The sequence below is a fragment of the Ochlerotatus camptorhynchus genome, unplaced genomic scaffold (genome assembly GCF_037179485.1).
Source record: "Ochlerotatus camptorhynchus isolate MF236.1 unplaced genomic scaffold, CSIRO-AGI_Acam_v1.1 ptg000266l, whole genome shotgun sequence".
NCBI classification, from domain to species: Eukaryota; Metazoa; Arthropoda; class Insecta; order Diptera; family Culicidae; genus Ochlerotatus; species Ochlerotatus camptorhynchus.
The window spans coordinates 2,618,051-2,644,662 of record NW_027040756.1 but is presented as its reverse complement, the minus strand read 5'-3'; the positions used below and the strand labels follow the sequence as shown (position 1 = coordinate 2,644,662).

Genomic DNA, 26,612 nt, shown 5'->3' with positions numbered 1-26,612 from the left:
TCTGTAGTATCGAAATATGTCCAAACAGATTCAAAGTGTCTATGTAGATCGTGTCCGACCTATTACTACGTATACAAGATGTTATAGGTTCTGAAATCATTCTGGAGATAAGCTTATTTTTCTACTAGATCACCCAAGACTAATTCAAAATCTGTAGTATCGAAATATGCCCAAACAAATTTGCAGTGTCTATGCGGATCATGTCAACCTATTTCCGTGTATGCCAAATGTTCTAGGATTTCCAAATCGATATTTCGATACTACCAATATTATCCCAGTCTTTGTTGATCTAGTTAAACAGATCATCTGAACTGCAGGACGATTTGGAGAACCTAAATCGTCTGGTATACGTGGAAATAATTAAACATTATCCATATAGACACTATGAATTTGTCTGGGAATATTTCGATACTAAAGACTTTGTCCCAATCTCGGTTGATATAGTAGAGCAAATTATCTGAACTCCAGGACGATTTGAAGAACCTTGAACATCTGGATTACACTTTGATAGACACTTTGAATTTGATTGGAGATTTTTCGATAGTACAGACATTATTGCAGTTCTGGACGATTTGGAAAACCTATAATTGCCGGTATACATAGTAATAAGTCGTTCAACAAGATGATACGATTCGGTTATGATTTGACAACGAAAAAGTGCTAGGTTCATATTGGAATAAAAAATATCATGAAAATGTCTCACCATTGGACAGTCCCCAAGAAATATCCGTGTAAATACAGAACCGCGACGTGACCAACAATTGTGACTTATGAAACTCTGGTAATTTCTCGATTATGTGCAGGGTGTTTAGTTTGAATCGGTAAAAAATTGAGAAAAATAGAGCCAAATTAACTACAACATTTAGGACAGCAAAATACGTCAGAGGTGCAAAGGTTAATTTTCAAAAAAATTTGCATTTCAAATGAAAATGCATTATTATTTTTTTAAATAATGGTTCATCAAATCTAGGCCGGTATTATTCAATCGAATCTCATATTGTAAGGGTGTTTTATTATGTTCACTTATTAATTACTCAGAATGTATACTATACATAAATATCTGAATAAATATGATACATTGTTTTTTTTTTGTTTTTTTTTTCAAATGTTACAAACGATACTGCTGGAGGCGACTGAGTTCGTTTCCCGTCCGGTCTTTTAATTTTTCGGGTTGGAACATTTCTCTACTTCCTTGGGCATAGGATAGGATAATAGGCATAGAAAGCTCTCAAATAAAATGTGAAGGTACTTCAAAGAACACTAAGTTGAGAGCAGGTAAAAATCTAATATGCTGTAAGCAATAAGCTTGGTATTTTTAGGCAATGAAAACAGTTTTTTTTTGTCGCGGATTAGTATTTGAAGTCGCGGATTTCTTTTGAGAAATCGTGGATTTCGCGGATAAAATTTAGAAAATCTTGTAACAGCTCTGTAGTTAGCTTGCGCCTGAATCAACACACTGATTAGGAAATTCATTTGCAGTCGAGTTAATCGCGAAAGAGAAAATCGATTAAGAGAATCGATTAAAGCAGATTAAGTATGAAGTCATAAAACTCCAGTTGTAAGCCAAAAAAAAAAAGTAGAAGGGTCTGTGCCTAGGGGCACGAACGGAAGCTTGACGTAGGACCGCTAGTGGACGCAACAAATGTGAACATTTAGTTCTTTTAATTGATCAATCTTCAATTATCTTAACTCTTTCCGTTTTTTATTTGTAAGCGTATCAAATTTGTAGTATTTATTTCAAAGAGAAAGTTGATGAAGAGAATCCAAGGGACTGTCAACTTGAGTATTTTCGATTCATCTATCCGACTTTAAAAGGTGTATTTTGAATTTTTTGTTATTTATGATTTTTTAAGTTTTGTGCATTTTGGTATTAAAGAGTATTCAATTAACCCCTCACAGGATTTCCTTCCGAATTATATAAATGGGGCGGGGCGGAAAGTATCGTTTGAGCAGAATATGTAAAAAAGGAGGGACTTCGAGAGATTGAACACGTGAGGGATTAATTTTCTCACAAATTTTATTTTATTGGCTTTCTGGGGACTGAAAATACACCCAAAGCGAATTATTCCCGCTTCTCTCAAATTCTATATGGATTTTTAACACTTCCTACCAGCGTGTTTTGGAAAATGGTTGGACGATGATTAATCTCACGAATACATTCGGGCCTACAATTCCACACACTAAGATTTTGTTTTCGTGTTCGGTAAATTTTACCGACATAAGAACAGCTGAACGTTCGGTAAAACTTTAACCTTCATTTTAAAGGCTATTGAATTTGAAACTAATTTCAAAACATGTTCAACCTTCTTTTAATGATCAAATCTTGTCATTTTAGTGGGGATTCAGTTTCAAAGTAGCTGAAAAGCAATTGAATTGAATTGCATAAATTTTACCGAACAGTTCAGCTGTTCAGATTTCGGTAAAAATTACCGAAGTCGGTGATAATTTTTAAGTGTGCACACCTTCTATAGAGACCAGGTTGAGCCTTGATAGCAAGCTGCTTGCGGGAACTGATGACCTTGACAAATGTCCAAATAATACTCTTAACAAATTTATGGTGGTCCTGAAAAGGACCGTTTTGTAGTGATGGTTCAGTAATTCTGAGCTGGGTGTTCAACACGGATGAGGCTGTCGAGCTGTATGTTGTTTGGAGCGAGGGTAGTAGTAGTAAAATTCTTCTTTATTTTGATTTGTTATGTGGTTTACAATTGCTAATACAGGGCAAGAGGTTAGCTAGAAGGGCTCTTCATCTTTGGTGAACCTTTTGATTTTGTGTTGTACATGTTGTGTTTTACTGTGTAATGTTTTTCAATTTTCTTCTTGTGAAGTATGTTGTTTCAATGTTTTAATTTGTTATTCTACCAACATAACCTAACTTAACCTAACGTGCCAGATCCCTGACGATCTATTGATCGGATCGCCTACAGCAATCTCTGAACCTTGCGATGGAGTCATCTCTTCGTAACTCCAGTGTCAGAAGACCAGCCAGGCAGTGGACCTCAGCATTTCTAGTCCGCGGGGGACTGTTAAGGATCATCCTGAGGATCTTGTTTAGGATCTTTTGGAGTTTGGGGTGATGGCATTTGGCGCAACTCTCCCAGATTGGCATCCCGTATTCTATTACGGGAAGGATGATTTGTTTGTAGACAGCAAGCCTATTTTTCAGGGACAGGGTAGACCTCCTATTGATGAGTGGATACAACGATCTTATCAAGATTTTGCACTTGGTTTTGGTTTTGTCAACGTGCTCCCTGAAAAGAAGCTTACTGTCTAGTGTTAGCCCGAGGTACACGATCTCTTTGGACCATTCCACCACTGAGCAGTTTAAGCAGATCTTATTATTCTCAGACGGAACAAGTCTGGGAGATTTTGAGTGTGGGAAGATGATGACCTGGTTCTTTGCCGCGTTGATACGGATCTTCCAGCTGTTGAAATGTTCAGACAAGACGTCCAGGCCTCTCTGAAGTTTGGCAGTCAGAACTCCGATGACCCTACCCTTGTAGACGATGGATGTGTCATCTGCGAACAGAGACAACGATCCACCATCAGGGAGAGCCGGCATATCGGAGGTGAACAGGTTGAATAGGATGGGGCCAAGGATGCTTCCTTGTGGAACCACATCACCGATGTTGAAAGCATCCGATGTTATGCTATTCAGAGAGACTCGGAACGTCCTGTCCGATAGATAGTTGTTTATTATCTTCACTAGGAAGATTGGAAGACCGTAATGCTGCAATTTGAACACCAGGCCATCATGCCAGACATTGTTGAACGCTTTTTCAACGTCCAACAACGCCATGGCAGATGTTTTCGAAACAGACTTGTTCTGTTGGAGAATGTTTGTCACTCAAGTAAGCTGGTGGACGGTCGAACGACCTTTTTTGAAAACCAAACTGTTCCTCCAGCAACAAGTTGAGATCTTCGGCAGATGTTAGGAGCCGGTGATAGACTGCTCTTTCGAACAGTTTTGATAACCCTGAGAGAAAGCTGATTGGTCGATAACTTGAAGGAGAGGACGGATCCTTCCCAGGTTTCCGGATGCTGACTTCCAACACGAGGGGAAATAGCCAAGTCTGAGGCACTGATTAAAAATCAGTGCCGATGGTTGTATAATCTGGACTTCAAGTGTTTGAGTTCCAGATTCAGGATGTGTGGTTCTGGCTGGTATGGCGATGAGTGTGCAAAATATTACGCAATTCCATCCTCCCTATTCGCACGCGCCTGAGGATCGGAGGCGAATGCCACTTCGATTTGCTTCGTCTACTTACTACTCTCTGACGACTGTGCTGGGGAAGCAGCATATGCATGTAGGTAATTGGTGGATTTGTTAGTTAATTCGACGCTTTTGGACAATGCTGGATATTTACCAGTTTTTCAATAGTTTTTTGTTGAAAATCAACATTCGGAAATCTTTCTTAATTTGTTACATGTTCCATTTTTGGTTTTCATAAAGTGTACCCCCATATAGAAATCAAAGACGTAGTCCTACGTCAAAAAGAAAATGATTTATATACACTTCGCGCTACGTAAAACTCTTATCAGCTCCTCATAGATAAGCCACAATTATATCTTAAAATTATTGTCATGTTAGGAAATAAACGTGAAGACATAAATCAATTGATTATTGAATAATGATTTGGACTCCAATTCAAACTAGCATTTGCTGTTCAATTGAGCAGTGCAGAAACTGAGACCAATAAGAATAAAAATATCTGTTAAGGCCTCGTCTATCTATGGATAATATCAAAAACGAGATTATACTGTGTAGCAAAGGTTCTATTCAATATGGATCAATATGGGTTTTATATTTTAATTTCATCTATAAATGACAAAGTTATAAGCGTTAAAAACTTAACACCTTTTCGTGACGGTTGCAATTTTAGATTTCGGTACATTCCCGTAAGACGCAGTATACGTAAGCAAAAAACCTCTTGGGAAGTTGGAAGACAATTTCAGGAAAATCCAGATCGCTTCATATAAACATGAACATTCTGATTAATCTATCTGGTTACTGGATATAATTATTTCCAGATTTCCATGAATTCCCAGGAAGAGCCACCGGCCCTTTCCTGATTCCCGGGTTGCCAAACAAGTCCGAGAAAATGAAAATGTACGGCGAGGATTAAAAATAAAAGCTTTGTTTGAGAAATCAGAAGCATTTTATGGTTTCACTCCTATTCCTCGTTTTGCGAAATTTTTAATCTGCATGATTACGATGACCACGAGACAACGAGCGACCGCAAGAGGCAACGTTTTATAGGCTCATGGGAAATAATTAGGTGTAAAGCAGATTTTCTGCTTTAAGAGGTAGTTATTTTTCTAGCGTGGTAAGCGCTCCTTGGCACATATTGCTGTTACACAGCAAAAAATAAGGAATTAGACATGACATGTAAACCAAAACCATTGTAAAGTTACATCGCTTTAAACTATGTTTTAATTTAAATTTTACATTACAAATCATGCACATTAAAAGTGCATGATATGACTCATAAAATTGGACGTTTGTTCGATTAATTTTCTCTTGCAGTGTATTATTCTCCACGCGATGTAAAAACTTATCGAAGAACATCGAATTTTCAACGATAAAAGCTATAAATTTACATGCTCGTGTAAATTTAAATCAACAAACATTGAGAAAGCTAATTCGGCGGACGGACCGATTATTGGATCAGTTTTTTTCTCCGCCGTGTATAACTCGAGTCACTTCTTTAGAGGAGAATGTTATGTGCAACGATGTGACGTGCATAAGCGCGTTCTCAAATAGAAAATGAAAGACAGACAAAATATTGATTAAAGCGGTTTTATGCAGAGAGCACTTTTAATTCGTTCAGATACTGTACTGTGCTGTGAAGGCGGGTTATTCCGCGTCTGTGATAATTCCGCGTACTTGACAATCAGCTCGATTTTATGCAAACTCGTTCAAAAAGGAAATTCGTGTAAAATTACAAATTAATTTAAGCTGTGTAGGGGAAGACGGGGTAATGAGCAAGTTTCAGAACTCAGCAATTTTTTAAAGGATTTTGTCAGTTTTATCATCATTAGTTAGTTATGAACCTCGGGTTTTATTCATAGCCTCATATTTCCCTAGCATTTTTGTTCAGAGTAATATTTGTTGAAGATTTTATTCGTAATATTATGAAAGCAATAATACAGTATCCGTTCGATTGAGGAGCAATTCTTAAAACCCTGTATGATTAAAATCCACGAATTCACACGATAATTACTTGCTCAACAACAACGAAAACTCCCATGCTACATCCTTCCTCAACGGCCACCGAACAAATAACGAATATATTGAAGCAATTTCCTCGGGATCATCAGATTGCTTCCCTGATTTCGCCGAAGACCCATACTACAGGTGTGGGCGGCGGCGGTCGTCGGCAGCAACATCAGCTTGATATGACTTTGAACTTTTTCGTGTTCTCTGCAATCTGCACTCGAATCCGATCCCCACGTGTAGCGGCAACACTGTTAACGGAGAAGTTTTCGCGATGAAGCACAAACCGAATAATGTATAGGAGAGATGAAATCAGATAGCGACAAAAGTGTGGGCAACTGGTACGAAATAATAATGTTAATTTGAGTACCACAGATGTTCTCTCCGAGAAAGTGGAAGCGTGAGGTGGATTGACAATTTGGTTTATGTTTGGGTTGGAAATATATCGGGGAGAACCTTGGTACACGGTTAGTCTAAAAATAGGTTCTATTTTTTAACAAGCCCGTTAACGGGCGAGAAGCTGTCGCGGACCGGTACATTAAAGCAGAAAAGGCGAAAGGTAGTCGGAACCGGCGATACATGATAGCAAATATTTCTTATTTTTGCACTGAATGATGATGAAAGACCTAACGAAGATGATGAAGATGATGATGGTGGTGCAGGGTGTGGGCATCGTTGATCAGTGAAGTGTGAATATTGTGTTTGAATAGAAACGCCGTGCCATCCGAGGACCAGCAGACGGCTCAATTAGGGGAGGACCCTCAACATTGGAGACGGATCGTTCCGCAGATTATCTTCTTTTTTCTTGTGATAGGAGGCAGCAGGCACTTCGACGTGTACGATGTACGGTATGCTGCTGGAGAGTGTTCAGCACTTTGTGCAGGTAAGACGAGATTCTGAGAACTTGTAGAGAAAGCAACATAGGCGCTGAGAGGCTTTCGTCCAACTGCTCACGGTGTATAGGAAAAATGGAACATCTTTGCAAGGATGAAGGTTCATCGAAAAGGATGTTTCCATTTTTCGTATGCCGTGTGCTGCACAGTCGTAGAATCTGACTCAAATTGAGTTCCGTTTACTCGCTTTCGATTTACTCACTGTGATTACTGATGGACTGAGGCAAGTTTTTTGCTCGAATATGAATAATATTTACCAAAATTCGAGCAGATTTTTACTCAGTCTGTGAAGAACGATTATTTTAATGAAAGTGAGTAAATGGAACTCATATTTGAATCAGATTCATCGGCCGTGTTCCTGCTCTGCGGAAAAGGATAAAAAAAGTATTTGATTTTCCTTTTTATTGAGCCTCTCTCCTGAAACGATTTGGGCCACTTGAGTGAGTGAGTTTGGCTCGATGAACCTGGTTTCGCTCATCATGCCAAAGGGATTCGAACTAAAGGGGGATCAAATATTTCTTTTATTCAATTTTCACTGATTGATTGGATTGTGTGCATGTGCGAAGGCGACAAATCCGACAAAGGCGCGTATTACGGGTGCGTAATGTATGTGTCTACAGCTGTGCGTCTTGTGTTTGTACATGTGCCCTTTTTTTCCCCTAATAATTGGCTTTCGCAGAGGAACTGACGAGACGACGGTATTTTTTTAGGCGAGTTGTTACAAGTCAAGTTGCTGCCGGAGCAGGGTACACTCGTAAGAGAAGACAACACGCCATACGAGTATTGTGTACATGTGATCGATATTGCTACTTTCGACGATGATGACTACAACGACGACGACACGGTGTTAACATACTTGGCTTTTGATTTTATGATTTTACAGGAGGGTGAAGGAACAATAAAGCGAAGAGCAAATCAGGCAGAAAATCAATCTTCAAGACAAGAAGATGTGCTTTGCAAAAGAGTACCACAGTGAAATTACGTGACGTATAGAGCTTGAGATGCTTACTTGCGCGAGCATACATAATAGAGTACAAATTGAGTGTGTTGAGCTATAATGGAGTTTGGATTTTGTGAACTTGATTCTTTCCATAATCTGTGCTAGGTGTAGCACTTAGTCTGCTAGACTTGGGGTAGACTTCAATATAAAAAAGGATGTTCAATGAACGTTCACGAAACGAAAATTAATTATTTTATTCATGTTTTTCGCCCATACACATACCACATAGGTCCTATAAGAAAACAAAAACGGTATGTGTGACCATTTATACTTTTTTTGACACATGATCTTCATTATTATTTTTTGCTGCAAAAGAAAATTGTCAAAAGGAATAAGGGGATTTCTATCCGTGTAGGTTGAGAAAATCTACTGAAAATTTATTTATTTATATATTTATACAATACAAGAATAATAGCACAAGTAATCTACTAATGATTTTCAGAGTTTGTGCTTCTATTACACTACCGATGAACCTATTATCCTAACTGAAGTAGTTGCTGCATAAGTTTTTGAATGTTGTTAAACTTCTTGCTGTCTTGCATTCCCTCGGTAGTTCATTACATAATCGAATCGAGCGATAGCGCAACGATTCACTTAAACAATGTGTAGAGCATCTTGGAATAATTAAAACACTTGACCTAGAAGGTTGTGAGTTAATAAAGAAGTTTTGAAGATATATCGGACTTTCGTTTAAAATTTTAAAAGTTTGAATACACATTCTAAGTTTTATGTAGTTGACGAAATCGTACTCGAGTAATAAATTAGAAAAGTGTGATCGTGATCGTGAATGTGATCGTATTTCCGCAGGTCGTATACGTATCTAGTAACGGCATTAATTTCTTGTATTTGTCTTAGAAGTTAAGCTAAAGAGAATATCCCCGTACAAAAATAATGGAACGATCAAGGTTCTAGCCAGCTGAAATCTGATATGTTGAGGCGTGGAGTGACGTAACAAAACTAGGGAGTGAAGCCTACAATAAACTTTGCTATACACAGCATTGACTTGAACATTCCAGTTGAGGTTGCAATCCATTACAATACCAAGATTTTTAATTCTGTCAGAATACATAATGATATCAGCACCCACTTCAAATAATGGGATATCCTGAATACCAGTTTGTTTTGATCTTAATTTTATATTAATCGCTATTTAATAATGATATAGTTTCAGAAATATTATTCAATTTCCCAGAGATGTATAGTTCACAGTCATCTGCATATAAGTGAAATTTACAATTTACTAAAACGTTGGGCATTTCATTGATGAACAAAGAAAAAAAGTAGGGGTCCCAGGATGGATCCCTGAAGAACCCCACTCAGAACATGCACGTAATTGGATGGCATGTTATTAAATTCAACATACTGTGATCGGCCAGCCAAATATGATTCGATTAAATTCACTGAGGAATGACCTATTTTGAAACAACTAGCAAGTATATTGCAGACTTTCCGATGATCAATTGAATCAAAAGCTTTGCTGAAATCTAAGAACGCCATCACGGTTAACATTTTCTTATCAAGAGCATTTCGACAGTGAGCATGCATAAGGGCCTATACGCGATGATCGATTCTCTTCGTCGATTTTCTCTTTTGTTAATAACTCGCTAGATTTAACGTTTCTCGATGCGTTTGCTGTTGCTTTTGATAGCCAATACAACCTGTTACTACTCTGCATTGAACAAATTCTAGAAAATTGTTTCGCCTAGCTGTAGCAATGCAAAGAGAAAATCGATGAAGAGAATCGATCATCGCGTATTCGCCCTTATGAATGCTCACTGTCGATTTCTTAAATCGTCTTTAATTTTTAAGAGCTGTAATCGTGCTGCAGTTCTCACGATAACCAGATTGTAAAGAACATAGCAGATTATGATTATTAAGATATTCGTTTAGTTGTTTGGATAGAATTGATTCAAAATTTTTCGACAGAACACAAAGTATGCTAATAGGTCGATAATCCTTTTCTGTAGTTGGATTGTCAATCTTACCAATAGGAACAATCTTTGCCACTTTCCATGAACATGGAAATTCTGAAGTCGTTATACAAAAATTAAATAAGTCTGTGATGTAAGGTAGAGTGACACGTAAAAACACTTTCGAATTATTTAGAAGAATGAGATCAGTACACACAGAATCACATGAAGAAGACGCAAACTCTGCCAAAATATCGTTACTAGTAATACCTCTGAATAAAAAAAAGCAAAAGTTCATCAACTTGCTCAGTTTCAATAAACGATGATGGGACAAAATGTGAAACAAAATAATAATTCAATGAATCAGCAGACATCACCAACATTCATATTTGAGCCTTTTATCCCGAGTCGCTTAATATTATCCCTAAGTTCACATTACGAAAAAGTCATGTAAATTTCCGTGCCTTGAGACCGACACATGCAAGCGGCCCAAATGACTTAAGAATCAGTTGAAAGAAACGAGAAAATCAATTCAATCAAGCGTACTTTTCGTCGAGTTGCGTATGCTTCGGCTTAGGAAGACTTAATTTTACGTGACATGTTTGTTTACGTTCCATAATTTACGTCAAAGATGGATTACGTCTCGAGTTAAAATAGTTATTTCTAAGTGTGTTGTTTTGCAGGGAGAAATGCACTAAGTTGGGAAGCAAAGTATTCACGTTTAGTGTTTTTAACCGTACACACTTAGAAAAACTCATGTAAATTTAGGTGCTGTGAGATTGAAATATACGAGCGTCAATTTTGACATAAATTTGAGTCATAACAGACGCGAAATATAGCTTAATCAACCGTACTTTTCGTCAAGCAACGAACTTTTCGGTCTCGGAGCACTTAATATTACATGACATGTTTGTTTACGTCTCATCTATTACGTCAGAGATGGATTCCGTCACTTGTAAAATTAGTTATTTCTAAGTGTGTACGGTTAGTTATGTTGCGTAGCTTAACAAAATTTTGCCATTTTAAGCATTATTTTTATCGCGTTTCCAACAGTCATATGCTTCCGAACGATTTTTGAACATCTTGTGGACATGTTGGTTAAGCCATGGAGTTGAAGGGTCTCTTACCAGTTTTGCTGGTTAAAGGCGCATAACGGTTTATGTGTGACAATAGTGCATTATTCAGGTTATTCAATTTGTCATTTACATCACAATAAGAATAGATAGCATCCATATTTAATTCTTGTAAATCCCGTATAAAGGAATCGTGGTTAATGTTATTGTAATCGCGATGGAAATAGGTTTCGGATGTAGTTTTTGAGTGTTTGAATATATAGTCAATACATATTAAATCGTGGTCACTAATACCGCCAGCAGAAGACTGGTAGGTATTATTCACATTGGATGTACAATTTCCTGCAATAAAATCAGTAAGAGACGCGGTGCTTTCGGGTTGATGGCGTGTGGGTGACTGATTCACTATTTTAAAAGAGAGAGTATTCAGTTGGTCTAGCATACTACGACATTTGGAAGAATTTACATCTAAAATATTTACATTAATATCACCCATTAACACAACATTAGGTTCAGTAGCCAGTGTTTCTAAGATGAATTCAAAAACCATTTTCATTTTGTTCAGGTTTACATCGGGTGGTTTGTAAATAATTCCATACACTAAGGTAGCCTTTGTTAACTTAACAAATAAGTATTCGATTTCACTATTAGCTTCAGACTTGGCAAAAACTGAGAACCGGATATTTGTCATCAACTAGAAAGCAACGCCTCCTCTGCGATTCCGTTTTGTACATTTCCGGTCAGGATCGTATTATTCTATAACCCTGAAATTCAACGGATTTGTTGGTGAGCCATATTTTAGTCGACAATTGTCTACGTTACTACAGAGGCTGCGACCATTATGCAAAGCAAGCTTCAAAAAGTTCATCGAATGTTTTGAAACTATAGTTTTGATATCCTCATAGTTTAAATGGTGTTGTTTCACGGTCGGTTCAAAAATTGAATCAACAGGAAATGGAATTGTAGAACTAGGAAAATGGCAAGAGTTAATAGGTACACCGGTATTCATTACTTTCATGTCGGTTTAGTGGTGATATGGACTTTGTCGTTTTTTGGACGGAATTCCCTAACTTCTACTCCCTCTGGCCAGTAGAAAGCGTCACCGACGATAGAATCGAGGGGGGGGGAGGGGGCGACACATCTAAATCTCAAGTCTAGATGCTTAACAAATCTCCAACTAGCGAATCAATCTTCGAAAAATCTTCTTTCATTTCTCGCATCTACTTGCATCGCGCATCATCTTTTTGCAGGAAATCTTCAGAATCGTTGTCAATCTTCTTTCTATCCACTCAGCGTGCACGCAGCTAGCCATAGCAAAAGCACAATCGTTCCTGCATCGTAGATAGAGTCGTCCCCCTCGGATAGAATCCAAATCATCAGATACGGAGAGCTTGAACGATACGAATGTACATTCTTCGATGTTTTTGTTGCGGGGCACTAGCATAGAGGTAACTCTAAGACCAGAAGGTCCCGACGAAACGAGCTAATCTTTTTGGCTCAGTTCTGGTGCTATCTTCGGTCCCAAGCTAATCGATGCACCCCTCGAAACATAGGAAAATCCACGAACCCCTCATTTTATCTGTCAAATTTTCATAGAGAACCAAAACAAACATAGTGTAGTACTAGAATTTCAACTAGAATGGGGTACGTTAATCGATTTGCTTGGGACCAATAGGCTAATCAAGTAGTGAGCCAATTTAAAATTGTTAGTTTCGTATTGATTGTTGGCACTAGCTTCACACAATTGATCCTTGAGGTATCGGTGTTCGTAACTTCACGCAGGTAATCGATGATGTCTTCTTCTGTCTGTCCATTATGAAAAGGCGTAACGTAGAACGATTTAATGGAGTCACGTCGTATCCTCAAACGGTTTTTGCAAACCAATTTCAATTGACAGTTGTCATCAGCCGACGGATTGTCTGGAAGAAGGGCGGTTGTTGAGGCCAGATGTTGAAGTGGCTGGAGCAGGACGAGCAGAAGCAGCAAGACGGTGTAAGCAGCAAGAGTGGTGGAAGCAGCAATAGCGGTAGAAGCTTCAGTATTAATGATAGTGACAGTAGCAGTGGTAACAGCAGTTTCAGTAGCAGTGATAGGAGCAGCAGAAGCAGTAGCAGTGGTGGCACCGGTAACATTAGTAGTAGTTGCAGCAGTAGTAGTTGTAGCATGAGTAGCATTGATGACATTAGAAGCAGCAGTGGCAGCAGAAGTTGTTGTAGTCATGGCACTAGTAACGGCAGCTTCAGTGATTGTATTTGCTCCCATTACATCATTCGCGCTAGTGATAATGGATAATTCATCAGCATTTAAGATTTTGTTGTTAGCCGCATTTGAAAGAAGCGAAAAATCGAGGTTGAACCGATCGATGCTGTTGAAAAACTCAGATGCATCATTCATTCCAGCTCCGCTTACCAGGAACTGTTGCAGCCTCGTAGAAATATTGGATTCGCGCCTCCTAGATGTCGACATGGAAAGAAAACCATTCAGCGTTTTGAGGTTTTCGCCAAACTGACCCACTCGAAGATCCAACGAATCGACGCGCAGAAGTAGATCGCGCATTGTCTTCATGATAACGACCTCACGATTCATGACCATAGGGTTAAAGTTTACTCTGCAGGTCTCACAGAACAACAGCAACGCAACATTTGCAGTCCATGCCTTGAAATTCGTCACATTCAGTCCGACACAACCGGGATGGAAAACTTTATCACAAAGCCCACTGCACAGTACGCACTTTTCGGATCGATCAAAGATCCCACCGCAAGCCTTACCATGATACCAATATTTTCCAAACCCAAGCAGAAGTTGAATGATAAAAAAGGATTTTTCTTAAACTGAAACCACTCGAGTAGTTTACAAAAAGCGAAACTTACCAGCCAGTACGACTGCAAACACTATGAATCACCACCAATCGATTCCTTAATTTTAGAGACCACTGTGAGAACCGAGACGCATTTCTCTATCCAATTTAACAGCACCACCGACCGTATGCAGACCGAAACAATGGAGCACTTTACAACTTTTGAGACTGCTGCTTTGAGCCCTTGTTTACGATTTATGCGATAAGAAACCGGGTGTGCAAATGCACAGAGCAAAACAAACCAAGCGATAAACCGAAGACAACAAATCAAGAAGACTGGCAACTCTTCCATTTTCTCATACAAACGCTATGAGACAGGTACAATCGCGTCATCTGCCGCTCAAAGGTAAATGCTTCGAACGAATTTGATAGCAAAGATTACAACCTCAGAAGATGGGTTTGTGTATTTGCTCATTTTTCTATGCGTTGCTTCCACCTTCACTCAAGTGCAGCGCTACTGTATCTGTCGCTTGGATTCTGGCAAAGTTGCCAGTCTTCTTGATTTTTTGTCTTCGGATAAACAGTACTTTTCAATAGGGAGTGCAGCGCAACTGACAACCGACGGTGAGTGTACCAATGTAACGCCTCGTGAGTAACTCAACTGGGTCCCTTTCACGAACAATCCAAACAATCAATGGCGTTAGCCGGCGTGTGGAAAACTTTGAAACACTTTTACACTCCAACCGCGACGAAATATGATCAACCTTCTAAGTCTTACTGCGAAGCAGGTGTTGCTGTATGTTTTCCACGGTTATTTTCCTGCGATACGACCGATAATACGTGCGAAAAAACTTTTGAATACCGTAGATTAATCAATAGTGTCAATAGCGCGTTACTCGTTACGTTGCGATATGTTCTGCCTTTAACTTCAAGCTACAGATACTTTATGTATAGTCTGAGAGACGCCGGTGGTGTAGTGCCTCTCACTCCGAACGGCCTGGGTTCAATCCCAGTTGGCACTGGGCTTACGAGTATCGGTGCTGATATTAAAGCTGATTTTAAGTACTGGAAGGCCTCCTCTGTTGGTTCAGTCCACACGAATTTCTTTGGATTCTTCTTCAAAAGGTCCGATATCGGGGCAGCGATTTCACTATTGTTTGCAATAGACTTTTGATAAAATTCTGCTAACCTAAAAAGCCGGCGTGTGTCCCTCACACATTTAGGTCTACTGTAGTTTAAAATAGGCTCAATCCTGGCGCTGTCAATAGCAACATCTATCTCAGTCAATAGGTAGCCTAAGCAGCTAACTTGATTGCGACTTAATCGCGACTTATCCAGCGACATAGTCAAGTTCACTTTCTGTAACCTTTCTGCTGTAAGTCTCAATAGTCTGAAGTGCTCTGCTAGCGTCTTGGTAGCAACGACTATGTCGTCTAGACAGACGAAAACGTAGGGCTCTAAATCGAGTCCTATTACCTTGTCTATCAGTCTACACATACTGAATGGTGCATTCGTTAATCCGAACGGATAGACCTTAAACTTTTAGAATCCTTTCGAGGTTCTGAATGCCGTATAATCACGAGTTTCTTCTTTTAGAGGAATCTGGGAATACCCATCTTTCGGGTCTATTACTGAAAAGAACTTTGCACTTTCTAAGCGGTGAAAGATGCCTCTCATATCTCGCATGGGATATGAGTCATGGCATTTATCCTTCGTGAATCCAAACACACTCTTAGTTTACCGTTTGCTTTACGAACCGATACAAGAGAGTTTGCCCATTCACACGGACATTCTTCGATGGCGTCTACCTTCTTGTATCGCTCAATTTCGCGATCCGTCTCCGCCTGAATTGCTAGTGAACATTTGTAGACAGGTTGTTGTCCCGGTTTTACGACTTCTCGCAGGACAATTTCATGCTTCAATATAGTTGTTCGACCTAGGCGGTCATCGGTGGTGCACGGAAATAGCCGAATGATATCCTTTAACTCTTGTCCCTCTTATTCGGTTAAGTTGTGCTCAACTTCTACGGTTTCTGGTGTCGTTGTCAAAGACTCTGCTAAGTCCAGTTCCGGGATGTCTAACGATTCGCCTGGGGTTGTGTTTCCAATTACCGGTAATGTCTCGATAGAGTGGATGAAAAAATGGAACAATTCAGTTGCTGACAACTCCTTCACTCTATCCATCTCTGCGATCTCCTATAACGATGCTTGGTATGCACAGGTGTACACACCAACTGCTCATTTGTTAATAACTTTTCACTCAGTTGTTGAAATTTGTTTTTCTTTAAAGTAATTGATAGATTAAGAACTTTGTTTCGTCAACTGTTTTTCAAAGTTATTAGCAAATGAGTAGTTCGTGATCAAACCTGTGTAGGGCAAGCATGCCTCTAGTCCAGTTGCTCCCTGCATCATAGGTTTCAAAGGCTTTCCAAAAATTTATGCCTGAGATCAAATTCCTTGTATTTTCGTTTACTATGACCACTGAAACTACTCTAGTAATTCCTCGGAATGTGATGGGTGAACTTACACAGCCAAGGCATGAATATTGGGTCTTGTCTGCCGTGCAAATTCGTATAGGGGACAACAACCTGTCTACAATTGTTCACCAGCAATTCAGCCTAAGATGGATCGTCTAGTACCGGTTCGTAAGGCAAACGGTTGACTGAGAGTGTGTGGGAGCTGCCTTCCTGGCGTCGCACAGTGGGACGAAATCAATAAAAGTGGGACATGGCCATTTGCGACGAAACTATTGAGTGTAGCATTTTGATGACTTCTAGAATGTTTCTTCATTTTATGAGTACTTTATTTAAGTGGTGAAAATGTTTGATTAAGGGGGGTATACACTCAGGTAAGGTTATGTCTTATTGAAATTGATAAATATCTTTGGAATCATTGTAGATGAAGTCATTTTAAGAAACGTTTTCGAAGACAATAAACTGATTTTTTCCCAAAGCTTGAATGTTCCATTGTTATAGAACATTAACTACAAAGTTGTATGTGCTCTAAAATGCACATTTTTGCTGAAGGAAGCAAATTGCTATTTCTTTGTTTAAAGAATTTACATCCTTAGTTATAATTGTTTACACTATTTTTAAGGGGTTGTACCTTGCAGGTTAGTAGGTATTAGCAGCTAAACTCAACGTAATTGTGTTCAACACCTTATACCCTACTCTTACATATACAACTCATAGGGGGATCCAAGGGGATGCCCAATGATTTTTCTAATAAAGTACCTTAATGCTTTGTTACGTTTTGCTGTTTTCATGACCATGTTTCCAAGTATGTACATTAGGGTGGGTTGCAGCTTCGACAAAGTTGTTTGGTATAGTATTCTCAATCTAAGTCCCAGTTTTGGTGACATTTGTGCAATATTTGGATTTTTGGTAAGCAAATGAATAAGATCGCTCAGTCTCTCGTACATATTTCCGTAAATACTTAAAAACTCTCCCCCAAATCAAGATCATAACCAAATTCGTTAAAATTTTGCATTGAAAGAACAGTGGGAAACTCGTCTTAATGTGAATTCTTAGAAATATGGTCATGAAAACAGCAAAACGTAACAAACCATTGAGGTACTTTATTAGAAAATTCCTTAGGTATCCCCTCCTCAAAAAAAAAAAAAAACATCAAATAGGCTTTCATTCTTCAAATATCCCAGAAGTATATTGAGATGTATTTGAGATATTTGAACTTAATTCAAGTAATATGTTTTATTGAAACAATCATATTATTCTATTATGATAATTAGGGTGGGTCAAGTTTATATGACGGCTCACAACCTCCTGATCTCCACTATTTTTCCGATGCGTATTAAGGTCACTAACAACTGTGCCAAATTTGAACAAATTTTATTACGATCTGAGATTAGATAGAAAAATTATTTTTACATGTAAATTGTATCTGGAATTTAAGTAAAAAAACGATTTTCTCGAATTTTTGATAATTGTTCCTAATATTTTCGAAAAATAAAACCTTAGGATAATAGAGAGCTTATATACTTTTTTCCCATGCAGAGTCCTTGCCAAATAATAAAAATGTGTTGTATCAGGTTTTTAAAAGGTTCGTTAAAATGTTAAAATGGGTTCGCTAATCGTATCAGTGCGTATAAAAACAATCGATAGTTGGGATTAACTCGTTTTTTTGGGATTTACTTTGTAAAAAAAGTTTTTTGAAAATATTGTCATGTATCCCATAATATGGATATTTTTGAAATCAGGGGGACGTGTAGGAACCGAAAATCCATGTCTGACGCCATTTTGAAAACGATAATGGCGGCTTCAGGTTATAGACAAATTGGGAAACAGTTCCAATTTGGAACTTCCAAATACCCCACAATATGGGTATTTTTGGAATCGGGGTGACGTATAGGAACTGGAATTCGATGTCTGACGCTATTTTTAAATCCAAGATGGTGGCTTCCGGTTACAGAAAACCTGGGAAATACTGTCAAATACCTCACACTATGGGCATTTTTGGAATCGGGGTGACGTGTAGGAACTGGAATTCGATATCTGATACCATTTTTAATTCCAAGGTGATGGCTTCCGGTTACAGAAAAAAACTGGGAACTACTGTCAAATACCCCTCAATATGTATAGGCAATAAAAGGGGGGAGTGAGTTAGCGTTACGTTATTTTAGGAGGGTAGTCTAGCAATACGATACGTATTGTTACATAGGGGCGTTTCTGCGTTACGTAATTTGTGTACCGCACCTTAGTCAATAATGATGGTATACATGATGATAAAGAAGCGGCACTGGTGGTGTAGTGGTAAGCCTGATTACCTCTCACCCCAGTAGGCCTGGGTTCAATCCCAGTCAGCGCCGCCGGGATGTTCTGAGGCATAACATTTCTGATCACGCCGTTGGAACTAAAGCCGTTGGTCCCCAGTTCATGAGTTGATGGGTCGATAGGTAGGGTCCAGGTGTGGGAGCTGCCTTCCTGGGGTCGGTAGGTTTTGGTGCTCAGCACGGAAAACAAGATCGACGGAAATCAAAGCAAGAAAAAAAAATGATAATTAAGGGAGCATTAATTAGTTACAAGTTGGTAATCATTAGGATTTCAGTATTTAGCAGCGTTTTTCAGTCGCAGGCTCGCAAACCTCTGTAAGTATGTGCATTGGACTTGGTTAATATTTAATTGAGTTAAATTGGTTATTTGCACAATAGTCGAATCGATTTGCAGTATTCAAAAACGTTTTTTTTATATGAGTTGCTCAATCTAACTCTCAGAATTGTCCGATGATGAGCAATGTGTGAATTATAGACCAACAAATGGATATTTTCTTACCGTTTCCCTTTTAGTGCACATACTATTTTTAAAATTCTGGAGCAATTTCAGATCGCAACCAAATCCCATCACATTTTGCACAGCTGTAGGGGACCTCAATACACATCGAAAGATCCATTAAGTGTGGATATTTGTAGCCCACCCTTATACCCAGAACCAGTGCTGCGAAATCTCGACAATACACGATGATATTGACAGTTCTGCTTTGGTCACTCATTTGAGCTAACAGTCACAGTCAACGCAATCCATGTCAATTGTCAATGACAATGCTATCAGTGACGAACATGTGTAGATTTTTATTTTTATTAAATTGGTAACGAAATTAAATGACTTGAGCAACACTATTACATGGAGCCGTTAATGTGAACAAGCATCAACGTCCTGAACTGCTTGGATGACAATAATGTAACACAGAATGTACGAAATTACACTTTTTGGTGAATCCGATGCGTAATTACCAGGTGAATTTTTGTCATTGACGAAAAAATGAATGAGATGTTGACGAAGGTTTTTTTGAGGATCAGGTCTGTCAGTGACTATGTGACGAACAGTTTTGTCAATATCGCGCGAAAGTCTGTTAATGACAATGACCAATCTCAGCACTGCCCAGCACTCCAAATAAGTCCTACCCCACTCAACGAGTGACGGTTCTACCACAGCAGAGCATAATTTTTCAAAAACATGGTTAGAAACATATGATTGATCGAAATTGGGGCCTCCCTTAGCTCAGTCGGTAAAAGCGCAGTAAGACCATGCTGGATGTGATTGGGTTCTATTCCCGGTCCCATCTAGGATTTTTTAGGGTTGAAAAACTTCTCGACTTCCCTGGGCATAATAGAGTATGATTGTACTTGCCACTCAATTATACTAATGCAAAAATGGTAAAAGCATCGAAAGCTCTAAATTAATAACTGTGGAAGTGCATATAGACCACTAAGTTGAGAGTACACAATCAGCTTATATGGGATAAGCAATAATCTCACTCGCTATATTGGAGCCCTTGAAAGCAAAAAAAAAAAAAATCATTTGAGTAGGAGTTGAGATACTTTGATAATTTAAATCTGATGAAGTTTGTTTTCAATAGATCAGGATCCGGCTTGCTTCCACTTACTTGCTATAAAAAAAATGATTTTTAGAATTTTGGAATCATTAGATGTTACTTGTTAGGCACCGGCTTTATTTCCTTTTCGAAGGAAGACGTGACCAGAGATATAAGCTTCCCACCGACCTCGGCTGGGATTGAATCCTGACCCATTAGGGGAGAGAAAGCAGTCACGCTTACCACTACACCACCAACGCCGGTTTCTGGCGATGGACCTTGACCGACTCAAGATGTAAATCAATTTGTTTAGCACCATGTTCACCAATATCCACTTCAAATCTATCAAAAGCCTTTTGATAAAAAGCGACGAAGAAATGGCTGTCGTACGACATGTTTTGGTGTAAACTTGCAATTATCCTTAGCTTCAGGTTCCTCGGGGTATCCCGGAGGTTCCGAAAGTGACCCATCTTGACAATGATGCATTTAAAGCCTATCGAGCCACGGCATGTTTTGGTTTAAAAACCGTTTGATTGACGAAAAACGATGAAGAATGAGCTGTCGAACGGCATGTTTTGAGTGATTAATAGATCTGCCCGCATTCAGAACCGATGCCAGGTAAATGGCCATATCTCGGGTGATTATTGGCCGATTTTAGTTCTTGACATATTATTCGCTGCAGAAAAAGTTCTTCATTCTGTGTATTTACAAAAGTATAGATTTTTAACCGTCATCCTTTATAAAATCTCATCAAAAATTTAGCAAGTTAAACAAGTCCTCTGGAAACTCGGAATATCTCCGGTATCCGGAGAATATTGCTATTTTTGAGGCTACACCGCAAAAAATAAATTTTAATATTACATCCAAGAGGATGCACTTTAACCATGTCGAAAATCTCATGTATTTTTTATGGCCACAAAAATAAACAAATACTGTAAAAGCAGCGTAATGTCAGTTCATGCACTGTAATAATGATAATTTTGTCCTTTTTGGCAAGCAATAATACACCATATTTTTGACACGATTGAAGTGCATCCACTTCGATGTGGTATCAAAATTATTTTTTTGCTGTGTACACTTTCAGTCATGTCCAGTTTTCCATGCCTTTGGGATGAAATTAAATCGGACCACAGGCCATTGCTCGAACTTTACACGGACCATCATCTTTTGCACGAGCCCTATTCCCACTTGTTTGACTGCCAAATTCCATTTCCGCTTGAAATTCTTCAGGTCCATTGCAGTTCCACCCTTTTTATTTAGTATATGCTTCACAATTGACCAGTATTCTTCAATTAGCCTTAGTTCCGAAATATTGACCGGATTCATCTCCTTGGGCACCACCGTGTCGCCATTTTCGCTTTACCACTGTTTGGTGGAATTTGAGTAGTGGCAGCTTGCCAAGTCCGGCCAGAATGTTCAATTCAGCCCATGCTGCTCCAGAAAAAGCAGTGGTCACTTCCGTAGAGACTACTCCTCCTGGTAAATTTGCTGGTTCATGGTCCCAGAAGTAACGAAAGTATTGCTTTTCAGCCCACAAGTGCAGATTGCTTACCAGACAAGAAACTTTTTGGGGAATTACGACTCCTTTCTGATTTTACATTCATCCGGGGCACTCTTCCGGTAAACCGAGGTATACCATTCCTGCCCCGGAATTTGATCTAAAACTGCCAAGAGCGGATAGACCGGGATGTTCGTTTCGATCGTGCAGGATCGAATCGCGAAGTGCTTGCTCCGCTGAAGCCATGATGTAAACAAATGAACCTATTCTGACAACCAATGCCTACTGTGATTCTATACACTTTTATCTGGATTCAGTGAAGTTTAAAAAAAATTACTCTAAAAATGCCTTAATGGCAGCATTTTTAATGTGTTAAATTTTTTTCATGTTCAACCTTTAGAAGCATCCTGAAACGTGTCAAACCAATCATGGGACACATCATATCACAAGAGAGTTCGAAAACAATATCAATGGTAGTCATACTGAGTTCCCAGAACCACGTTGGCTGCACTTGGACATGTTCCGAATGCTCCCGGGAAAGTGTTTAATGTCATTTTGAATCAAAACTCAAAATGGACACATCAAATCACATGAGAATTCTATAATTAGATCAATAGGAGTCATAGTGAAGGCCTAGGACCACATTAGGGGTGATCCATTTAGTACGTCACGCTAAATTGAGGATAAATTCAACCCCTCCCCGCTTTCGTCACGTTCATCTTATACCTAATACATTACTTGTCGCAGATTTCAAACCCCCGCCCCCTTATGGATGTCTTCTTGGCCCCACCTGAATTGTTGCTCTCGATGAAGCAACCAGAAGCTGATTTAAGTCAAATCTCATGACGCTATATATCATATTTTATAATTGTATGAAGAGTTAGATCGCACCACCATCCAGGATTGTGTGTGTGGTTTTGGATATAATGCACCGAAAATGCTATTACCCGATTTCAAAATGTGTTAAATAAAAATTAGCCCCGAAAGAGTTAAAACATGGTTTTGGCCTGCAGAGAGAATTGGTTCACAAATTCAAACGCTAGTTTCAACATTCCTCTTGAAACTCACCGAACCATATATTAATTTTCACAGAAAGAATAGCTCAACACATCGATAAGTAAAACTCAAACACAGGTTTTCCATCGAACTGGTCACGGATTTATTTGAACCAATCAGGGTTAGTGAATTAAGCATTCAGTGGTTAGTGATAAACATTCAACGGTTTACAGTTGATCATTGCCGTACCTGAAAAAACCCCATTAGATTGACGTAAAGTTAGTGTAGCATAAGGAATCAAAAATGTACGGTCTCATCCTACGATCGATCAAGGATGCCGTCCTGGTAAGTAACCAGCCGTGTCGATCGTCCCTCAGATGCGTAACTGTTGTTTGTGGGTGGTTTTGTGTGTATGTGTGTGCGTGTGATTATTTTTAATTTATGTTTAGGCCACGTGGTCGTGGGGTCCAATCAATGTGTATGTGTGAGAGTGTGTGTTTCGTCTGAGACATATGTCAAATCATGCTCGTTGATTGAAGAGACCACCCTTCCTCGTACCGAACTGTGTTTGTGAAGTTTAAAATCAAAACATAACAAAACAAACAAGCAAACCACCTCCACGTGCACGTGTTCGTTTGGCTTTTCCGTTTAACTGCAATCTGTTATTTTATTAGAGATTTTGAAAACACTTTTGTGTCGTTGAAAGGGATCGGGCGAAAGTGGGAAACCTCATTGCTTTTGTTAACACCTTGTAAACTCGTATTTTCCAATTACGTGACCGTACAAATTTATCACGGGTGTGATTGTGTATTATGTGTTTTTTTTTGTGGCGCACGTGTGCTATTGTTACGAAATGTAACTGGAAAAGCACTACCATCATGGCACATGGTAGGAGACTAAATTTTATTTTCCCAAGCGTACGAGGGGAGTCCTAGATGGTTTCTGTTCTTATAAAATATCACCCCAGGCACACACACGCTGTGAAGCCTTTCTCCCATCCAAGGAGGAAATTGAAGGAACCAAAACTGTTTCGATCTCCCACCATGGCAAATGTGCTCGTTGTAGGTTTTGTTGTGTTTATTTTTTTTATTGACTGGAATATACCTACCGAGTGGCAAGAGAGACGGGGCACAACTCGCCAGTAAAATTCCATCTCTGTTTGTAGCACGGAAAATTGGCTTTCAGATTGAGAAACGATGATACGTGATGCTGGTTTTCGTTGGATAATGTTTACTAGTGCCATTACTTATGCAAATTGTGCGGTACATTTCCTCTTTGTATCGGTTCCTCGAGTTTCTTCGTTGCGATTAATTTGTGTTAGATTTGTGTTCGTTCGCAGAATTTTATATAGAAATCACCCCAAGGGAACGGGCTAACAGCGTTCACTCAGTATGAATAGAGCTAGTACGTAAACTAGTCAGAAAATGGTTGAATAAATAATAACCCATGTTCCCACAGACCCACACTGGAATCAAATGGTAGCGATTTCGCACATTACCTTTTTCCGATCGAGACCGTTCAATGAACATTTGTACCAATCTAACCGCTCCCTTGGGAAATCTCAAACTCAAACGTCCTCTTTTACCCTCATACAAACATCAGAAGTTCTGCCTTAGTCCAAGTCTACCCCACTTCATACCCTTCTTTCTTTCATGCTGCTTTCAAGAGAATATTTTCGGTGGACTTTTTTTTAATTTGGAATCGAATCATTGAACTTTCAAGGACATCTTTCGATGAACTTTGAAGTAAACACGCACGGTCAATCAGACTGACTCAATATGGATTCACGAGGATTCACTCAAAAGTTGCTGGGCTTTTCCAGGAAAATCTTCTCGAACATGAGGAAAATCTTTAGAGATTTCTCTCAGTATATCCTAAACTGCGTAAAATTTTGAGGTAAAAATTTCACGGGTTTGCCCGGAAAATTCAACTCACTTTTGGCTAAATCCACTTTTAGTGAAATCGATTTCGAAGCGACTAAATTTTGAGTCGTCTGATCGACCATGTGGATAAAAGTAATTTTCCGCCTGGACAGCGTGTTTGTGTGTATGCAATACTGTAGGTTGGTGGGTAGGTATTCATCTTTCTCATGAAATTCGATGCCTTGGACACTACGGTAATCGATTTCAAAGCAGGGGAGGATTTTCAATTTTCAATTATGGTAGGAGTGTATAAAACGCCACACCGGGGCAGCATTTCTATCAATATAACAATTATTTAAATGCAAAAATGATGGACATTCCAAGTACTTAGTGAGAGCACTCTACTGAGCCATTCCAGACAAATTCGCAAATCCATTAATTTTAATATATTTTTTTATTTGGCTAACATTTCTCATGACCACAAATGCCATTTTGCATCTTCAGATCACCATTTTAAATCGAGCCTTAATTTTAAAACAGACCTATAGAAAAATGTTAAGCTTATCTGCAGAAAACTGTTTCTCAAAAAATGTTTGACCAATAGGTTTGGTACCTTCGGCAATGTTGTACGGAACATTTGGAAACACAAAAAAAAATAGTACTCAAAAAAATCTCAATATTTTTTATAAATTTAAACGTAAAAATGATTTCAACAAAATCATTTTAATTTTTGTTTATATTTTTATGTTTTATGGAACAATTAATGCCATCTATTGCATCATAGGTCAAGAATAAGATATGATAGACAAAACAGTTATGATTTTTGAGAAAACTCAAGTTTTTGGAATAATAGCCAAAACTTAGTTTAGTTATTTTTCAACTTGATACATTGAAAGAACATCAAATTTGCAATTGGAAAACCTGAAATAACATTTTGCTAAGTTACATTGTTTTCGAGATGTAGCAGTTTGAAAGTAGATTTTTTTTCTAAATTTTGATAGTTTTTGGTGAATTTTGAATGAATTTTGCGGTTATCCAGTCGCGACAATATTTTTTCCCTGCTTTGATCAAATTTACACAGCAATCAATTTTACAGATCTGAAACTTCAGGTGGACCATCTGGTGACCATTCGGAGCCAATGACCAGCTAATATATAAAAAAAATACCATTTTACTACATTCCATATAGTAACAGAGAAAAATCAAGGCTTACTTTACAATACTTGCTACTGATGTTCCAGATCTTCCTGTGGACCATCTGGTGGCTTTATGTGGCAATGACTGGCTAATATATAAAAAAAAATCACCATTTTACTACATTCCAGATAGTATCAGAACAAATCAAGGCCAACTTTGATCAAATTTACACAGGAATCAATTTTATAGATGCTCGGGATCTTCCGGCGGACCATCTGGTGACCATTTGGAGCCAATGACCAGCTGATACATATAAAAAAAAAAACACAATTTTACTACATTTCATATGGTAACAGAGAAAAATCAAGGCCAACTTTGAACAAATTTAAACAGCAATCAATTTAACGGATGTTCTGGATTATTTGGTGACTGCTCGGATCCAATAACCAGCTAGTATATCAGCAAACACCATTTTCCCACATCGCATATAAATGCAGATAATAATCAAGGCCTACTCTGATCAAATTTACGTAGCAATCAGTTTTACGGATGGTCTGGTTCCGGCGGGCCATCTGATGACCACTTGGATCCAATGACCAGCTAATATCTCAAAATTCACAATTTTACTAAATTTCATATAGTTGCAGATAAAAGTCATGGCCTACTTTGATCAAATTTAAACATCACTCAATATTAGGGGTTTTTCGAATCTTTCGGCGGGTCATCTGATGACCACTCGGAGCCAATGACCAGTTAATATATAAAAAAAATCACAATTTTTCTTCATTTCATATAGTTCCAGAGAATAATCAAGGCCTACTTTGATCAAAAATACATAATAATCTAGATTAAAGTTGATCCGGGTCACTGGATGGCCTTCTGGTGGACTCTCAGTATTTAGAA

At 38.6% G+C, this 26,612-nt stretch overlaps 1 protein-coding gene across 2 annotated transcripts in view; it reads left to right on the top strand.

Moving 5' to 3' along the window:
- LOC135705389 (soluble guanylate cyclase 89Db-like) overlaps positions 1 to 26,612 on the top strand; it is a 134,894-nt gene that overhangs the window by 65,013 nt on the left and 43,269 nt on the right. The window contains exon 2 of one of the 2 annotated variants that reach the window (XM_065227107.1): positions 6,738 to 7,100. In XM_065227107.1, the coding sequence (XP_065083179.1) occupies positions 7,059 to 7,100 (42 nt within the window). In that variant the 5' untranslated portion in view covers positions 6,738 to 7,058. Of the gene's footprint in view, positions 1 to 6,718; positions 7,101 to 26,612 lie in introns of both variants that reach the window. The other variant, XM_065227106.1, reaches the window with a different exon arrangement.